General features: G+C 39.3%; 2 protein-coding genes across 4 annotated transcripts; one reads left to right on the top strand and one right to left on the bottom strand.

Annotated features, from left to right (window-relative positions):
• Positions 1 to 48: 48 nt before the first annotated feature.
• Positions 49 to 5,812, bottom strand: LOC125491200 (bromodomain-containing protein DDB_G0280777-like). Of its 3 annotated transcripts, XM_048632600.1 has the most exons (7): positions 5,533 to 5,812; positions 5,322 to 5,403; positions 4,946 to 5,019; positions 2,418 to 3,780; positions 1,882 to 2,256; positions 1,520 to 1,636; positions 49 to 1,335 (listed from the first exon to the last, which is right to left on the bottom strand). In XM_048632600.1, the coding sequence occupies exons 2-7, from the start codon at positions 5,397 to 5,399 to the stop codon at positions 1,333 to 1,335; spliced, it is 2,010 nt and encodes a 669-aa protein (XP_048488557.1). In that variant the 5' UTR covers positions 5,400 to 5,403; positions 5,533 to 5,812; the 3' UTR covers positions 49 to 1,332. The 3 variants fall into 3 exon arrangements, with proteins under 3 accessions (XP_048488557.1, XP_048488555.1, XP_048488556.1); XM_048632598.1 differs by lacking the exon at positions 49 to 1,335 and having other exon boundaries at positions 1,489 to 1,636; XM_048632599.1 differs by lacking the exons at positions 49 to 1,335; positions 5,533 to 5,812 and having other exon boundaries at positions 1,489 to 1,636; positions 5,322 to 5,524.
• Positions 5,813 to 9,067: 3,255 nt separating this feature from the next.
• Positions 9,068 to 18,500, top strand: LOC125491228 (serine/threonine-protein kinase PRP4 homolog). The gene is made up of 11 exons (XM_048632709.1): positions 9,068 to 9,302; positions 10,102 to 10,155; positions 10,717 to 11,725; positions 12,440 to 12,583; positions 14,967 to 15,299; positions 15,470 to 15,558; positions 15,895 to 16,041; positions 16,434 to 16,702; positions 16,877 to 17,253; positions 17,580 to 17,780; positions 17,849 to 18,500. The coding sequence occupies exons 2-11, from the start codon at positions 10,145 to 10,147 to the stop codon at positions 17,855 to 17,857; spliced, it is 2,589 nt and encodes an 862-aa protein (XP_048488666.1). The 5' UTR covers positions 9,068 to 9,302; positions 10,102 to 10,144; the 3' UTR covers positions 17,858 to 18,500.
• The last annotated feature ends 1,517 nt before the right edge of the window (positions 18,501 to 20,017 follow it).

Below are 20,017 nucleotides of genomic sequence, written 5' to 3'. Positions count from 1 at the left end.
TCCATAGACAACTAAGCTATGGCTAAAGTGAAAAAAAAAACACATAGATGACAGCTTGACAACATTTATTGACATACAGTAATCTGTGGATTCCGTAGAATCGAGTAAATCCTTAGAATAATAAGTTAACTTAGAACAATAGTATATTATAGTAAAACCAAAATATCTGTTCACAAGTTATAAACTGATCACGCTAAAAATATTTTTTTTATTTTGTTATTACTACATTAATTGTATATAAAGAGACAAAATTGAAGTAACAAACCAGAAAATATATGGGCATATAAATCCTGAGGACACAATGAACAAATGTACGAACGTAATAGAACACACTGAAAGACGCAGCATAATTTATTTTGCATTTTTATGATAAAGCCCTAATTAATTCTAGAACATTAACCACTTCTGTTTACAATAAATAATTTTAAAACAGTTACGTATTTAACATTAATCAGTACATGTAGATAAACAAAAAGCCATAAAAAATGTTTTTTTTTTTTATATTTTTTGTTCCATTCACTAGTCTAAGATGCTTTAGCATGTAGGGAGATTCCGTGTAAATAACGATAACGGGGAAGAAATTGTTTTATAGTCGATATTAAATTCATAATTCAGTAGGTAAGTAAATATTCATCTAAATATAGGTTTAATAATTTAATGTTTCAATAAATACTAATACAATAGGTATACGTAGTTTGTAAGATTATCACATTTATCACACAACACTAATACGAGTTTAATTTTTATAAGTAAGTACTTATCCTATAATTGTACACCAAGAAGAATAATAAAATTTAGTTTTACACAGTTTACAGTTTTACAAGTTGTAACTTACCTAATTAGGGTCCAAAAGGTGGTCTCATCACTTAAAGCGATATCTGCCACATAATCTTTGGATGGAGCGAATAATACCTACATAGAATATGATTAAGTGCAGTTTACATGTTAAAAATTAATGTAGTTTAATTTATAAATATGTATAATAACTACAAACTAACAAAAAATTCAAAAATTGTTATTTAAGTACTTAATTCGTATTTTAAAGAACCTCGAGAGAGCACGATAAAATAATATGTTTTCGTTTACATCCTGAATTAATTTATATGATTAAGTACCTATGTAATCATAGCGTATATTTGTTAGAACAGACACTATTTTGCAATATTATTGGAAGGTACTATCGATTGTGTGATCAACACAGTTCAAACTGGTATTCGGTATAGAAATTTAATGAGGGTTTCCAAGCCAAAACTGTATACATAATTATATTATTAATGCGATGTGAAATGTTGTGTAGGGTCCAGCGGCCTGGCACTGGCATCAGTTCAATCCTTACTGTAAAGACGTTTTTTTTTTTAAATGAAATTCTGTCAAAATTGTTAATTTGGTTTTGACCGTTACTAATATAAGTAGATTAAAGTTTATAATTTGGCGGAATTTACTGTGCTAGTCACGCACAGTACAAGTGCCATACAAAACAAGAATAATAATAAAGTTTATAATTTATGAATTAATCTACCTGTCCTGGGGATGAAGCGGGAGCCTTACGATCATCTGGTTTTGACTGCTGCGGTCGCTGTTGCTGACTCTCTCTCTTGACCCTTTTGCGCGCTTGTAATCGAGGCGTTTGAGGACCCTGTAGAAAAACAGAATATTGAGGGATAAATGATATTTTGATTATTGTCAAATGTTTTGCTGCGATGCGATAGTGAGTGGCCGACCTCTACTTACAAAGGTAAAAAAATATTTATTCCAGTCGCTTGATATCTTGGTCAAATTAAATGTGATTTAATTCTTACTATCTTGTTAAGTACTACTTATACTTGCCTTTTTTTCATTATGCAGGTACCTACTTAAAGTACCTATTTTTTACTTATTTACCTGTGCTGGGCCTGGAGCAGCAGCAGCAGGACGAGGCAGCAGTTGCTGCAGCTGCAACTGTAGGTGTGGCGGCAGCTGTTCCGGATGTATTACTTGTACTTGTGCCAACTGATGCGGGTGTATTATTTGTGCTTGTGGCAACGGCAACGGTTGCGGCTGTATTATTTGTACTTGAGCCAACGGTTGCAGCTGTATAAGTTGTACTTGAGGCAACGGTTCCTGCTTTATTATTTGTACTTGAGCCAACGGTTCCTGCTGTATTGGTTGTACTTGAGGCAACGGTTCCTGCTTTATTGGTACCTCTGGTGGCGAATACGGTGGCATCTTCAGAAATGCTTCCATTTCCTGGTCTATCAATTTCATTATTTGACGTGTCTGAAAGAAATTGAAGAATGTAAACTTGATGGTGATAAAATGTTTAGTTTGATTTAACGTGTTTGTGTTGGAATGTAGAGTGAATGCCTAGTGAGGCGCTAGCCTACCTAAATAATTAAAACTTGTAAGTAATTGAATACTGCCGTGGATAAATGACTTACGATAGCATCCTCTTGTTCCGTATCCGTTCCACTCGTCATGATCCGATTATATACCCAACGTAACCGCTGCCTGTTCAACATACTCATCTTCTGGGCACGTTGCAAATAGATAGCTCGCGTCTCTTCATCAGTCAAAAACATGTGCCGGTTGTCTTGTTGCACCAACATATTGGCTCTGTTGTCACCTTGCCTCATAATGTTGGCTCGATTCTCTTCTTCCCTCAACAGGTTGGCTCCATTGTTTGCTTCCATCAACATGTTGGGTCGGTTGTCATCTTGCATCAACATGTTGGCTTGGTTGTTATCTTGCATCAACATGTTGGCTTGGTTGTCTTCTTGCTTAACCATGTTGGCTCGGTTACCACCTTGCCTCAATATGTTGACATGGTTTTCACCTTGCCCCAACATGTTGGCTGGGTTATCTTCTTGCCCCAACATGTTGGCTTCGTTGTGTTCTTGCTTTACCATGTTGGCTTGGTTGCCACCTTGCCAAAACAAGTTGGCATCGAGGTGTTCTTGCCCCGGCATGATGGCTCGGTTGTCTTCATCTTTCAACATGTTGGCTTGGTTGTCTTCTTGCCTAACCATGTAGGCTCGGTTACCACTTTCCCTCAATATGTTGACATGGTTTTCACCTTGCCCCATCATTTCGGCTGGGTTATCTTCTTGCCCCAACATGTTGGCTTGGTTGTGTTCTTGCTTTACCATGTTGGCTCGGTTACCACCTTGCCTCAATATGTTGACATGGTTTCCACCTTGCCCCAACATGTTGCCTGGGTTATTTTCTTGCCCCAACATGTTGGCTTCATTGTGTTCTTGCTTTACCATGTTGGCTAGGTTGCCACCTTGCCAAAACAAGTTGGCATCGAGGTGTTCTTGCCCCGGCGTGATGGCTCGGTTCTCTTCATCTTTCAACATGTTGGCTTGGTTGTGTTCTTGCTTTACCATGTTAGCTTGGTTGCCACCTTGCCAAAACAAGTTGGCATCGAGGTGTTCTTGCCCCAGCATGATGGCTCGGTTGTCTTCATCTTTCAACATGTTGGCTTGGTTGTGTTCTTGCTTTACCATGTTGGCTCGGTTACCACCATGCCTCAACATGTTGACATGGTTTTCACATTGCCCTAACATGTTGGCTGGGTTATCTTCTTGCCCCAACATGTTGGCTTTGTTATCTTCTTGCTTAACCATGTTGGGTGGGTTATCTTCTTGCCCCAACATGTTGGCTTGGTTATCTTCCTGCTTCAACATGTTGGCTCGGTTATCAGCTAGCCGGAGCAATGGGGCTTGGTTATCATCGTTTTGCAATATTTGGACTCCGCTGTCTTCGTCGTCGGAACTTGAGATCTCAATGGTCATACAATCCCTGAAAACAAAAAGTACGATCAACCTTGTCTGCTGTTAGTACTTGGCTAAAATTGTTCAAACCAAGAACTGTCATGCAATCGGTGCGATTTTTGCAACGGTAGAGTCGTGTTAAACTTTCTTATTAGTTAGGTAATCTAAAGAGAGCCAACACCAGAATACCCCTTTTCTCAGAAACGGGTAAAGATATCAAGCTGATATTTCGCAAAGATAAACAAATTTACGGCCCCGAAAATGTAGTAAAAAATATACTTAGTTTTTTTTTTGGGTTACAGAGTACAGACCACCCAAGCCTCCCATACATGTAAAGAGGGGATGATTTTGTTTTTCCCACTGTTTCGATGGTATGGGGTATTGTTGAATAGGTCTTTCAAAAATATTATAGGTATGCTCAAACAATTTTTTGATTCAGTGATTGGTTTACGAAATAATATTAGCCCCAAGTATCCCCCCCCTCCCCTCTGCTGGCTAAATGGTTGGTCCACAAAATATAAAAAAACTCACAGATTCAGTACATAGGACGAAATTAAAACGAAAACTATCTCAGGTAGGTAAGTAGACTTTACAAGTTTACGAGTAATAGTCAATATTGTTGCAGAATTGACCATGACGTATATCGATTTATGGCAAAATATAATTTCAACTGCAAAGTTAAGTTTGTTTTTTGAGTGAGCTTATCTTTGTACGGAACCCTCAGTGCGCGAGTCCAACTCTCACTTGACCGGGTTTTTACGTGTAGGTAACTGTGTCACGATATTTAGAAAAACAGATCTAGAAATGCTGTAACTATTAGTGACTGGCTAGCCTAGCAAATGTATGCGAGCATGCTCCGAAAGGGCGTAGTTAAATAAAACTGCTACGGCGTCGTAGCAGATGAGGATGAGACTATGATGTGTGTGCGACAAATTATGTACCTACTTAGTATTAATAAACAATTAAACATCATAATCATTAATAGATCTACTAAATATGCTATTTAGGTTTTATTAGGTAAGTATGAGTGAGTTATATTTAAAATAATATTTAAAATTCTTGAAACGGACAAATTGGTGAATTTAGGATTATTAAAAACTGTGGTGCAGGCTAAAAATTATGATGATTTTGGAAGATAAATCTAACTTGTGGTATTATTATGCCGTTCCATTAAAAGAGAAATAATTACTCACTCAACCATGAGTAACACGTCGGGCGACACGCACTCTACATCCACCGCCATCGCCTCCCCAAGCTGCGCAGAACACTGAAACAAATATTAGGCAATGCTAATTAATAACATAGGTCCTTAATATATCTTGTATTTTTTACGCAAACGGTTGTTCAGTTAGTTATATCTGACAACTATGTTCCGATAAATACTTATTCAGGTAGAGACAGGGAGAGAGATTACTAGAGGTCGCAAATAGTCAAGCAATATCGAATATAATTAATTATTATTTTTCCCTAAATACACGCTAAGAACAGATTTTTTTTCATCATTTTGATTGAGGAAATAAAAAATAGTTACCTAATCAATAGAAAAAAACAATAATATTTTTCACTTACACTGGCGCCAGCTTCCTCCTTCTCAACAGGTGTGGGACGAACCCCGGCTTTCTCCGAAAGATCCATGGCGTCATCCATGGTTCTAGAACATCAAAGCTCCCGGTAATATGCACTCAACCTTACAAATGAATCGAAAAAGTAATATACCAAACTACAGCAGTTAATAAAGTTACACAGCAATGGCTGATTGATTCTCTCGGTAAATACCTACCTACGCAGTTGGCGCGCGAGCTGCGCAGTTCGCAAGGATGCGCCGACGTGCAGCCCCCGCGAACGGTCTAGCCCTCAGAGAGACCTAGCCCAGAGTAGTCTAGACCTAGCCCGGCCGCCCGGGCGTCGCGCAGGTAGGTACTGCAGGCGAGCTTTCCTAGACCAGGAGCTGTAACTACGCGTTATGAACTTGTTATAGAATCTCTAAAATAAATTATTGTGATAACTATTGTCTACGTATAAGGCCATTGAAGTTTGCAAAATCAAGTAAATAACTCTCTCCTGAAAAGCGCAAAAACTGGCTGATGATGACGTATAGGAAGGTAAGTTGAGTAACTACTTACCAAATTTCAAGTTCATCTCATAAAATATTAAGTTTTACCACCGTAAAAAATTGCCTTTTTTCTTATTAAGTATAATAAAGCAACGATACATTTTCCTTGTGGAAGAAATTCAAATATGTAAGGATGAAATAAGGTAAAAATGTCATGCGAGCGAAACGACATTTTCATATGGTTGAAGTTATTGCACGACAAAAACGCATCGTACGATCGCCAGCAAAGGACGCCACCTATGCAATGAGCAGCTCCCGGTCTGGCGGCCCGGGGGTTGCATCCACCAATCACAGCATCGCGTGCGACATAATCAATGTAGCTATAACTCAGATTCACCGGAATACCTGGGCCAGGTTGCCTAGCAATCCTTTGTTCCCAGCCAGTCACACCTCAACCAGTCACACTGTTACTCGTTAGGAATTTTATGTTAAAAATTCCCATCAGTCCACACTCTGTTACTCGTTGAAACACCTTTTTCCTTCATTCCCAACGTGTCACATACAACTGTAACACTGTTACTGGTTGGGATTATGAAATTGAAAATTCCCAACCAGTCACTGTAACACATCGCCTTCCGTCCGTCGTCACCGTGTAAAGATAAATTACCGAATTTCATAAAATGAATATAATTTCTAAAGATATTCATAATCACAACTAACTGTAGGTACTATCGAACAAAAAAGTGAGCTCCCCCTTAAGGATCATTTTCCTTTGCAGGCATCAGCTATCAATAACTCGCTTTTGACCAATGGGGTACAAGTTGACCAAAAGTTACTGTCTCTATTGCCACCACATGTGCAAACACAAAACAACATTGCATTGTCTTAAAGGTGCGAAAGTCCGAAAGCAATAAATAATACAAAGGAATAAATTTTAAATAATGGTGTTGGTTAAAAAAAAGACAGGCAAAGGGAAATTTGGGATTGCAAGGGATTTGTTTTAAAATTGGCAACTTACTTTTTTGTTCGATAGTACATATTATTTCGAAGCCAGTGCAGTACCTACATACGCACTATACTCTTGCGACATATATTTGATTATTCGGAATATTTCTTTTTTTATAACTACCTACTTGCATCGAAAACTTTTCCAACTAACGAAAATATAAATTTTCGTTAAAATAAATACCAATAAGTATCAGTATCACTGGTTGGGCATCTATCACTGAACAAATCCTAACGAGTAACGTGTGAACAGTTGGGAATTTTTTAGTTCATTTTCCCATCCAGTCACAGAGGCTGGTTTGGAATTCAGAAATAAAGCATTCCCAACGAGTAACACTCCCATCGAGTAACACTGTGACTAGATGGGACACTTTTTGTGAAGAATTCCCAACTGTATACAGTGTGACAGGTTCGTTGTGTGACTCGATGGGAACAAAGGCTAGCAATAGCCCGACGACCCTCCATTGATTTATGTTCCCCCGATGTGATGTGAATGTTTGCTTTCGACATATCAATTTTAGGCTGTCACTCACACAATATGAGTTTCGGATTGTTTCGGTTACAAAATTAAATAGGTACTTTCGGAGCAGAATTATGAATAACTATGCATTGTATTGGTAGTTATGTAGGTAAAATATTAGGATGTCACTGTCACCTATCCTCCTAGACAGGTAGGCAGTAATTTCATAGGTATAACAGAAAGGAATTTAATGATATAGAGTACTTATTAAATTGTTAACTATATATATATACAAAGTTCTAAGTTCATTAAAAATAAGTTTGGTTGGGTGAAATCGCTTTGAGTGATGTTCTGTCTTTTCTGATTTACTGCCGGTTTAATGAAACCATTGAATTAATTAAAGATACGGGGCTCAAAAAATATTTAAACTGAACGTTTTGTTTGTGTTTTTATTATTTCGATTTTAAAATATTTTGTTTAAAGAAACATTAGATATTATCGTAAGTTCAAGTTCCCCGATACTGGTTCGCCTTGTGTGTAATTTGCAAACAGAACACATATAACAAACTAGCTGTTCCCGCGCGCTTCGCTTCGCCTTAAAAAGTTTTCCCGTGGGGATTCCGGAATAAAAAGTAGCCTATGTTCTTTCCCAGGGTCTAGACCGTATGTGTACCAAATTTCATTCAAATCCGTTCAGTAGTTTTGGCGTGAAAGAGTAACAGACAGACAGACAGACAGACACAGTTACTTTCGCATTTATAATATTAGTTAGGATTAGTTAGGATTTGGATTAGGATTTGACAATAGACTTTTTTACTTTTATCTTTTTAGGGTTCCGTAGTCTGCTAGGAACCCTTAGGTATAGTTTCGTCATATCTATCTGCCCGTCTGTCGTGGACCGTTTTGCATCGATTGCCATGAAAATAGGTGGAGAGATATATACTTACTGATAATCAAAAAAATTTATTTTAAAATTATTAAAAAATGATTATTTTTAGGGTTCCGTACCTCAAAAGGATATTTTGACTATTGTCAAATATTTTGCTGCGATGCGATAATGAGTGGCCAACCTATCCAAAGGTAAAAAAATATTAATTTCAGTCGCTTGTTATCATGGTCAATTGATTCGGAAAAAAACGACTTAGTTACCCCATTGTGTGTGGTACTTATTGTTAAAAAGGTATCTTTAAATACAATAAAAATGCCTGCAAACATGTGGATCAAACCCCCCAGACTCGAGATATATTAATAGAAAGTTAAAATTAGAGTGCCCCCCCCTCTAAACTTTTGAAATACTATTAAGTAAATAATGTATGCTGTATACCTCCAAGTAAGTACATTCAATGAAAACTATAACTGACTTTGTATCATATATAGTCATTTTTATACTACCCGACCAACTTATGACGTACAGTTGCCCTAAATAAATGGTAATGTATGGATTTTTTTGGGCCAAACGGTCGGCCGATCGTATGGCTACGGATCCCTTACATGTGCGTGTCCGACACGCTCTTGGTCGGTTTTTACTATTTTATTACACTTGAGTCCTTATTTTGTAATAAAAAAAAACAGTGCTACCCTGTTTAGAACGTGTGTAAAAATAACGTAGTCTATTAAAATAATAAATACTTTCAATCGTCTATGCGGCCAGCATGGAAGGTACAAAGTATAAATCACCAGCCTAAGCACCAGCCACACTCTTTTCCGACAGAACAACGCGGCATCGATTTTTCCTCACTCATGACGGAATATTTTTGGTCTTGTCTATGACTATGATGACATATTCTCTTTGGTTGCTTTGCTTGCTGTCACTTTCGTCTTGGTTTTTTTTCTGTAATTTAGTTTGGTTGGCTTTTGATTTATCCGTATTTTTTCCATTACAATGAATTGGCCTAGTGATTTAAAGCTATGAAATCAATAAGACGTGTTTATTTAATGTCCATAAAACGATTTATGTAATAATATTATAATTATTATATGAATACAACTGAGGCGACTACCAGTACCGAATATTGTTTACCACGAAATCAAGGTATTGTTCTGGATCTTATTTATTTTAAACACTGCTATGTACACTATAAATAGAATATAATTACATCAAATAATAAAAATTATAATTGGGAATGTAACTTATCAAACAGATATTTATTGTTACATTTCATAAAGATAACCTCTTTGATCACCAAAAGCATTTTTATATTTTATGTGATTTCCATTTTATAATATTGAATTCAATGAAATCTTTATTGCATTCCATAATTAGAGTTATTTACATAAGGTGTTAAATAATAAACAAGCAATCATTATGGACCCGGGAGGGCACAGCAATTTCCTATTAGGAGAAGGAAGGAGGAGGACTTAGCATTTGCATAAATAAATACATTGAATAATTATGCTGGTGCACACCATCACCTCAATATTATACCATTTTGATGTACAAGTACTTGTTTATGGTGATGCTTTTATCAAATTAGCAATGTACTTACAACACTTAACTGTGCTCTTAGTTTAGTGTCCTCATAGATAACACAAACATAACCTACATATTTACTGATGATTGAGGCAAGACAAGAGGTGTAACATGGCATGAATTGACATTGTACAGGCTCTTTTCACCAAAAATTTGCTCCATAAGTCTTCTGCTCAGATAACTAAAGTCATAATTCTAAATCCTCTGTAAATGGAGCTACTAAAAGTAATGATTCTGAAATGTAAGACACTGGGTAGGTATATCATGTTGTAGAGTTGTTTCTTTACTCAGACCTTCCTTTAAGCAGCTGAACATACACCACTTGAGCATCCACACTTATCTATGTTTTTCGCCTTTACAGTTATCTTAATATTACCTGGTTGGTGTTCTGATACAACTAAGCAATGGATTCAGAGTAAGTCAAAGTTTTGTTCTGTTTGTTCTATTCTCTTTGGGGGTGTAGGTACCTGCACCTGGCTCTCTCGAATGGAACCTTTGTGCATATCCCCTAGGTCTAAACTGCCTTCCTAAGGTTGGACCATTTCCCACCACGCTGGTCCACTGCGGGTTGGTGGGTTCACATATCTAGATGTGCTAGCTCATTCTGTTTGTAAGAATTGTGTATTAAGAGTGGTGGTAGCTCAGTCGGGTAAGCACCCGCTTCTCACGCCAGAGATGCAGGTTCGAATTAAGTACAATGTATACTATGGCACTTACAGTGAAACCTGCATATCTAGATTTAGCACATCTAGATATTTGAACCTACCAATCCGCAGTGGACGAGCGTGGGAAACGGTCCAATTTTAGGAAGGCAGTTAACACCTTGGGAATATGCACAAAGGTTCCATTTGAGAGAGCCAGGTACACAGGTACAGGTGCTTACATCCGAACAGAGAATATAATAGAAGTATTTGAACAAAGGATAATATTGTTCTAAGTATATTTATTTTTAATAAATGTAAAACTTTCTTTATAGAGAGCAAACTAAATCAGAGAAATCTATCAAAGATGATTACAAAAGTGACGATGATAAAAAGAAGAAGAAGAAGGCCAAAAAGCATAAGAAGCGCAAAAAGGAATCTGGTGATGCTGACAGCAGCAAGAAGAGGAAAAAGTCCAAGAAAGAAAAAAGGAAGTCACCTTCACCAGACAGTGAGACTTCACTATCTGATGTGGAAGAGCTGCTGAAGCGAGCCCGTCCTCACAAGAGGGCCCCCGCCCAGACAGAGTCACACAAGTCCAAGAAACAGAAGAATGGGGAATCCTATGCTGAAAAAACTAACAGCACCACCCGCCCCAAAAGCAAATCTAAAGAGAAAGAGCCAGCACAGCCTTTAGAAATAGTATCATCAGACTCTGAGACAGAAAACTACCAAGAAGACTGTGCAAGTCCCGAGCTGGGGCTGATCGAGGACGACCTGAACCTCGAAGAGCTGATGAAGCAGAAGGAGCTGCTGCAGGCGCGCCTCGGGGCCTACTACTCAGACGAGGGGGAGCCAGCCAAGGAGGCCTCTGAAGTGATCTGCATCAAAGATAAGTCACCGCACTCAAAGAAGAGCAAAAAAGACGAGCGCAAATCGAAGCACTCCAGTAAAGACCGCAGCAAAGACCGTTCACTGGACCGGGAGCGCGAGCGGCGGCGAGAGAAGCAGCGGCGGAACGACGAGGACCTGCGCAACATCATCAACAGAGAGAGCAGGAAAGAGATGGATCGACGTCAAGAAGAAGAGAGGAAGGAGAGAGCCAGGCGGAAAATGGAGTTGGACCGAGAGAGGGATCGCAGGCGGGAGAGATCGCCGGTCAGGCGGGACCGGTCGCCCGTCCGGCGGGACCGACGCTCGCCGGACCGGCGCCGCGACTTCCGGGACAAGTCGCCGGTGCGGCGCGACCGGCGCCCGGACCGCTCGCCGGACCGGTACCACCGGATGCGGGATCGCTCTCGTGACCGCCGCTCGCGGTCTCGCAGCCGTGATAGAAGGAGACGGGTGAGTCATGCTTTAGTACCAGGTAATCAGTAAGCCTGTACATCAACAACAACCTGATTGTTGACTGACTAGGTATTACTATCACTATAACTTCACTACATAGTATTTATAGCCGCTTCCCGCATCTTGCTGTATGTATCTATGCTTAGATCTTTAAACTACACCACGGATGTTGTTTTTTAATAGATAGAATGATTTAACCTCTATGGACTCCGAGACCTCATACGATGACATAATGAAGAGACCCAACAACATATTTGAAGAAGGTGAATTTAAAGCGTGCTAGGCCGCAGGCGTACGTTGTTCATTAACATGCCTGAAAGTGGGTTTCAGGGCGAACGCGCTCCGCCTAAATGTCGTCGCTCGCGCACTAATCACTTTGTTTCCCCCGTAGTTCCTTGGTTTTTTATTTTTTTTATCAAAGACCTACGCGTAGTGCGTCACTATAAGGCTTCCACTGAAAACCAGCGCAGTGTCCTTTAAACCAACCAAAGGCGCTGCAGTAGCTGAGTGGACACCATTTTGACGACGACAGCAATCGCATTATATTTATTATTATCTATAACCATTATTTTTTTTATTATTAGATTTATATATATTTAGATTGATTAGATTAATTACCTATATTTATATTTCTTTGCATGTAAATTAATATTGCTGTCTAAGACAAATAAAGTTTTTCTTTCTTTCTAACAAAAACCGCTTTCTCGGCAGCACGCGTCGTCCAACGAGGTGGCGCAGGTGGTGGAGAGCTCGTCGGACGGGGAGCTGGACATCGACATCAACTCGGACGACGACGAAGAGACGGAGCAGCAGATCATCGAGCGGCGGCGCCAGCAGCGCGAGCAGCTCATGAAGGTACAGGAGAGTTACTCTATAGCAGTGTTTTTCAACCTGTGGGTCGCGACCCCCTGGGGGGTCGCGAAGCTTCTGTAGGGGGGTCGCCAGAGGTCGAAAAAACTGGATACTTTAGTGAAAAAAACCCCCATAAAGACAATTAATTAAATTAATATTTTATCATTAATTGAATTAATATTCGCAACAAAAAAGTATTCTATTCTATTTTATATTCTTATTCGATTTAGCGTTCATAAGCAATTTGCTCCATCCATTTTTACAGCAAACTACTAAATCTGGCCAAAATCTGTATTTTTCCCGAGAAATACTACAGAACCTACTACATACAATTAGCTCGAGTCTACTCTTACTTCCTCTTGCCTTCCACTGTAAATTATTAAATAAGAGGAGACTTTTTGGTTGATTCTTGCTTTAATAGGTCATGTTTGCTTCCAATCAGTGCAGATAAATGTTATCACGAACCGTCTTGCCTAAAAGTTAGACGAGTTTCAGCCCCCAGAGCAGGCTGGGTTTCGAATAGACCACATCCACACAGTAAGGCAGATTATACAGAAGACCGAAGAGTATAATCAGCCTTTGTGGACTATGAAAAAGCCTTCGACTCCATCGAGACCTGGGCAGTTTTGGAATCCTTGCAGAGATGCCAAATCGACTGGCGCTATATTGAGGTGTTGAGATGTCTGTACAATGCCGTTACTATGACTGTCCAAATACAGGACCACAAGACAAGACCTATCCAACTGCAACGTGGAGTGAGACAGGGGGATATGATATCTCCGAAACTGTTTACCAATGCATTCGAAGATGTCTTTAAGACGTTGGACTGGAAAGGACATGGCATATGTATAAATGGCGAGTACTTACATGTCACACCGCCGCTTCGCGGACGACATCGTTATTATGGCAAAATGTCTGCAGGAACTCAGCTAAGTGGCCTAAATGCTATTCCCGACGTGTAGGCCTCGGTATGAACTTGGACAAGACGAAAGTCATGTACAATGCTCACATCAAACCGGAGTCGGTCGCCGTTGGTGAGGCAACAATAGAAGTTGTGCAAGGATATGTGTACCTCGGGCATACTATTCGGCTAGGCAGAAGCAACTTCGACAAGGAGGCTGCAAGGCGCATCCAACTGGGTTGGGCTGTATTCGGGAAACTTCGTCACATATTCTCCCTCAGAGCCTGAACGCAAAAGTCTTCAACCAGTGCGTCCTGCCAGTGATGACGTATGGTGCAGAGACGTGGACACTGACGGTAGGACTGGTCCACCGATTTAAAGTCGCTGAGCGTGCTATGGAGAGAGCTATGCTTGGGGTTTCTCTGATGGATCGTATCAGAAATGAGGTTATCCGTCAGAGGACTAAGGTTACCGACATAGCTGTCAAAATATGCAAGCTGAAGTGGCCGTGGGCTGGTCATATCTGCCGAAGTACCGATAAACGTAGGGGTAGACGAGTTCTCGAAATTTAGGAGTCCTAAATCCTAACTATCCTAACTAATCCTAACTAATCCTAATCCTAACTAATATTATAAATGCGAAAGTAACTGTGTCTGTCTGTCTGTCTGTCTGTCTGTTACTCTTTCGCGCAAAAACTACTGAACGGATTTGAATGAAATTTGGTATACATACGTTCTAGACCCTGGGAAAGAACATAGGCTACTTTTTATCCCGGAATTCCCACGGGAAAACTTTTTAAGGCGAAGCGAAGCGCGCGGGAACAGCTAGTATTAAATATAGTGCTACCATTTAAAAGGTCCTACATTAGGACATTTTAAATTGTAGCCAAAAAAAAAAAATTTTTTTATGGCCCCCTTAAGCATACTCAAATGTTAAAAAAATCGAAGGGTCAAGGGGGTCGCGAAATATTTTTTGATACCAGGGGGGTCGCATCATGAAAAAGGTTGAAAAACACTGCTCTATAGCACTCTATAGTACCCTATACTGACGAAAAACTAACGGACAATAGCTGTCGTGCCATCGGCCCGTTTAATACAACGAGAGGGTCGTGGCTCGAGCAGCGCTGCTCCGAAACATACTTTTTCGTCATACAGCTAGGCATCAGCCATCCCAGCGCAAATACTTTTAATTTCACGACCAACTGACGGGTGATATGTAAATGTAACATGAAAAGTTCTTAACCTATAGAGATTGTTTGAACGTATCGATAAAATATTATTTGATTGGTCTATCTTCTGAATCTCACAAGATCGAACTGTTTGCCCTAACTGGTGGCATACCTATCTCTTTTGCTGACTGTACCAGTCCTCTAATGTGGAGGTGCTAATAGTTAGCAGCGGTTGCAGCTGCAGCTATTAAAAGTAACTTTAACTGACCTAAAAGATACTTTCTTTATGTGATCCTAACCTTACCACAAAATTTCAGAGACTTGGTGCAGCCAAGAACCCAGAGGAAACAAAAGAACCCGAGCCAAAGCCGGAAGAACCAGCCCAGACTGAGAAAAAAGAAGTCATTGCCATTGACAGCCCCGGCCATGAAACCCCGGACCTTATCAAGGAGACTAAAGATAAAGACGGTCAGAAAGCAACCAAAGATGTTCAAAAGTCCGAAAAACCTCACAAAGACAAAGTGAAGGATGATGATGAAGATGATGACGGGACAAATGATGGAAAGGAGAAAAGTGGTAAAGAGGAAATGTCGGGGAAGACCGGTGACTGGGACATGTTTGCTGAACAGGACAACTTTGATAGTTATGATGTAAGTGTATTTTTCAGCTATTAAACAACCTCTGCTATGTTCTAGAAAAGCTGTAGCTATCGAAGAACTTAGTTAAAGTTTACATCATTTACAAGCCCACTTGTAAATGATGTACTTTAGGATTACTTGCTTCCATTTTTTCTACTACCTAACATGCGTGTTGTTTTCAGTCTCCGACGACGGGCGTCCCACGGGCGAAGGGCCAGCTCGAAAACCCGTCTCTCACTGACAACTGGGACGACGCTGAAGGATACTACAGGTTTGTAACTTTATTGTACACACTATTAACTAATACAATAGCATTTTAAAATTCTATATCATGCTTGTCGTTGGTAATCCAGCCATTGTTGGCTATCTGTCTAGCATATTTTTGTTGTTCTAAGAAGAATCCCTTTGTCTCAAAAGATTTACACTCATATCATAATATAGTGGACTTCATTTTTCATAATATATGTTATTTTTCAAATTATAATAAGCCATTTATTATAACTGTTTCTGCTCAGCACCAATTCGGTCGTATATTTTCATAATCTAAGGAGAATATAAACATGAAAGTGTTCATAAAAATAACAATGATTACTCCCCCTCGCAACAGGGTCCGCATCGGCGAGACGCTGGACAGCCGCTACACGGTGTACGGCTACACGGGGCAGGGCGTGTTCTCCAACGTGATCCGGGCGAGAGACCAGGCAAGGGATAATACCGACGTGGCCGTCAAGATTATAAGGAATAATGAGATCATGTGAGTGCATTGTCAAGTGTTTTTGGAGATCTTAGTGGCTTGTGAAGTGAGGTAATGGTGTTGGTGGAGATTCAAGTGAGACGTTTGGTAGATGACGAAATTGAGGCTCTTCTGAGAGGCCTTCATACTTGTAGTAATACAACATACACATTTCTGGACCTTATTCCTCAAATTAATACCAATATACTGTAAGAGATCTGGTATGATCATCATCAGGCAGTATTCGTTCTCTGCTGAATATAGGCTAAGCAACGCCACAACTCTACTTAGATTTTGAATAAATCATAAAGAACTACAATGACCAAGAGTTATCTGACCTCAAAATAGCTTGCCTCACCTGGACTTCCACCTACAAATCCACCACCCTTACTCATAAACCCTCCTCCCCGCAGGCACAAGACGGGTCTACGCGAGCTAGAAGTCCTGAAGCGACTGAACGAAGCCGACCCCGAAGACAAGTTCCACTGTCTCCGCCTGTTCCGGCACTTCTTCCACAAGCGGCATCTCTGCATGGTCATGGAACCCCTGTCTATGAACCTGAGGGAGGTTCTCAAGAAGTATGGAAAGAATTCAGGGATACACATTAAAGCTGTGCGCAGTTACACGCAGCAGATTCTGCTGGCGTTGAAGCTGCTGAAGAAGACGGGAATTTTGCATGCGGGTGAGTTACTAAACATTGTTTTTATCTTTATCGACAAACTACTAAACATTTGCTTCGCCAAGGAGCGCCACAACACTGTGACTCGTAATATGCTTTTCCCATACCATCCCTATCAGACGAGATACCAATCTATAAATCTATAGATCCTATTCTCATTTACAATTCCTTTTCCAGACATAAAGCCAGACAACATCCTAGTAAACGAGAGCAAGTTAATACTAAAACTGTGCGACTTCGGCGCAGCGGGTCACGTGGGTGACAACGACATCACGCCCTATCTGGTCTCGCGGTTCTACCGAGCTCCAGAGATCATCCTCGGAGTCCCATACGACTATGGCATCGACATGTGGTCGACAGCGTGCACCGTCTACGAACTGTCCACAGGAAAGATCATGTTTAGTGGCAAATCAAACAATGAGATGCTGAAATACTTCATGGATCTGAAGGGAAAGATCCCGAATAAGATAATAAAGAAGGGCTTCTTTAAGGAGCAGCATTTTGACCAGAACTGCAACTTCTTGTATCATGACGTCGATATTGTTACTGAGAGGGTGAGTGGATATCTAATTACTTTCTTACATATATTTTTTTACTATATCTACTTCGGGTATGTATAGATGTGTAGGATGGAAGCAACTCATACTTAGTTATTCAAACAGTTAAACTAGTCTTTATCTCAGCATCAATAATCTCAAAGATAATCAACCAAAAACAGATATATTTTTTTCGTGTTTCATATCTAAGCATGAAATGCCCAGCGATAATAATGCTATGCATCATCCGACCATAAAGAAACAATAAGCATGACCCCCATCCCCATCTTAGTTCCCCTAAACTCTTCCAAAACTTCTATTCTAATCCTCACATTTCTCCCCAGGAAAAAGTGGTGGTAATGTCGAGCATAAAACCCGTGCGTGACCTGCAAGCCGAGCTGTCGCCGCCGCACCACCGCATACCGCCCGCCGAGGCCAAGAAACTGGCTCAGCTCAAGGACCTGATTGAGCGCATGCTCACACTGGACCCGGCCAAGCGAGCCTCCGTCAACCACTGCCTCACGCACCCCTTTATACAGGAGAAGATCGTGTAATTGTTCTGAGTACAACCACTGTCTCACCCACCCCTTCGTACAGGGTGGTACAGGAGAAGATCGTGTAATTGTTCTGAGTGATAGTGCGGTTGGTGAATCGAAGATCGTGTAATTATTCTGAGTGTAAGTGCGTGTGTCGGTTGGTGAATCAACGAAAAGTTTCCAGGTTTTATGCTGGCGCCACACTTGGCTATTCATATTTGTTATATTGAATGTTTCTACGCAAAAATGTACGCAAATTCGGCAATAATTTTGGTGAATATACTGACCACACATGGCAGTTTTGACAAATACGAATAGCCAAGTGGGTTGGTAGCATTATAACTTTTTAGTTTGAATTTTATCTATGGATAGTCGTTATATATGCGTCTTTAAAATGGTTTCTCTCGTTTGCACATAACGTTACGTGGAAGATTATGAAAATGGGTCGTCCGTAGCTGTCCAAAGTATAGTTTTCTATTATAGTTAAGAGACTCGCTATGGATTGTATATGTTTTAAACATTTCCATTGTCTATATCATAGCTGTGTATTGTATACTTTACGGCTGAGATTTGCGGCCAGTGTTGCATTCATTGACGTAAAAAGTTATATTTTTAATATTTGTCGAAAATAGCGTAAGTATAGGTAAGTACAGGTAAGTAGTAACTAGTAAGTCTAGTTAAGATTTTGGTTTTAATACATATCCACATTGTGTTGTGGTAGTTTACTTGCTACTACCTACTACTATCAATTTGCTAATGAGCAATTTATATTGTGTTTTAACTTTTAAGCACTCGAATGTTTTATTGTTTTAAAGTAGCAGTTAATACGCAAATAACGTGCATGGATTATGCAGCATGCCATGTGCAATTTGTGCAATACAAAATTTATCCCTCCTCCTACCGACAGAAAGAAAGACATAATAATTATGGGTTAATTATATCTTATATCCAAATTATGAATTAATAAAAAAGTCTCAATAGTTTCGGGATTGTTTATATTATATTATATCAAAGTAGAAAATGAGTAATTTAGGGCACAGCTCTGATATTTTTATTCCAATGTGGGAGAGGCCTATGTCCAGTTGTCCAGCAGTGGATGATTATTGGCTGATGATGATTACAATGTGTATTTGCTAATACAAACAACTCCCAACACGGACAGAGGCTTCTGGCTATTAACATATTTTTTTAATTTTAAAGCTTTGCATGTCATTTTTTTATATCGGAATAAAATAACGAAAGATTCCTAAAATGGCGACTTTAGCTGCTCGTTAGACGATCGCAGTGGATGTTTAGACCATGAAACGCCACGTTGTATTTTAGGCGACATTATAAATCTGCTGTCGTTTGAAAGAAGCCGATTATAGCCTAGGTCCTAGGTATAAACGTATAAATGAAATATAAACAATACACAGGAAATGTTGTAAAGTTACGTTAATCTAACTGTACAATAAGAGAGCGCCGTTTTTAAAACATCGTTATAATGATAAAATTAATCATGGGAATTATTATAAAAGACGATTGACAAATATTAATATTAAATAGATTGTCTGTTTCTTTCATTACGAGTGCACATGATTCCACAAGATTCGCATGATCTTATAAGTAGGTAATTAGGTAATGTTAAGTCAAGGTAAACACACTTAATAAAATAAAATATATTTTAGAGCCGTTGTAAATTCATAAAATAAATGAACTTCTATGGTGAATGTTATTGTAGCTGAGAGATTCTAGTTTTTTGATTGCGAGAATGCTTTTAACGAGAACATAGACTTAAGTGGTGAACTATCTGTGGTAGGTATAGTAGTTTTAAAACAAAAAAATATTGGTGTTATACTTACGTTGAACATGTAGGTAGCTCTGTAAATCTTGTTCAAAATAAAAGCTTTTAATTTAACATGGTGACTTTCGTAAATAAATTATTTAATAAAAATCTTTACTATTTTATTTTCTTTATACCTTTACTACAGTCCATCTATAAAATCGTGACTTTAAAGAATGTGATTTTGCAAAGACTTTTTACCATTATCATCAGTTATTTACTTACATTTACATACATTTAATAAATAAAATACCGTATAGCAATAACTTTTTAACGGATTTGTCCTTTAATAAATAAAATACATCGATTAAATACGGTCTGTAACAATTAGTAAGATCCACTTCCGTTTTCAGGAGTTTCTAGTTTTACTGTAACTCAGCTGGCGGTAAATAGTTTGCATACTCGTAACCGGTTGCCACGGTAC

This window comes from Plutella xylostella, chromosome Z (genome assembly GCF_932276165.1).
Source record: "Plutella xylostella chromosome Z, ilPluXylo3.1, whole genome shotgun sequence".
NCBI lineage: Eukaryota > Metazoa > Arthropoda > Insecta > Lepidoptera > Plutellidae > Plutella > Plutella xylostella.
The sequence above is the reverse complement of the archived record's forward strand: the minus strand, read 5'-3'. Positions and strand labels throughout refer to the sequence as shown.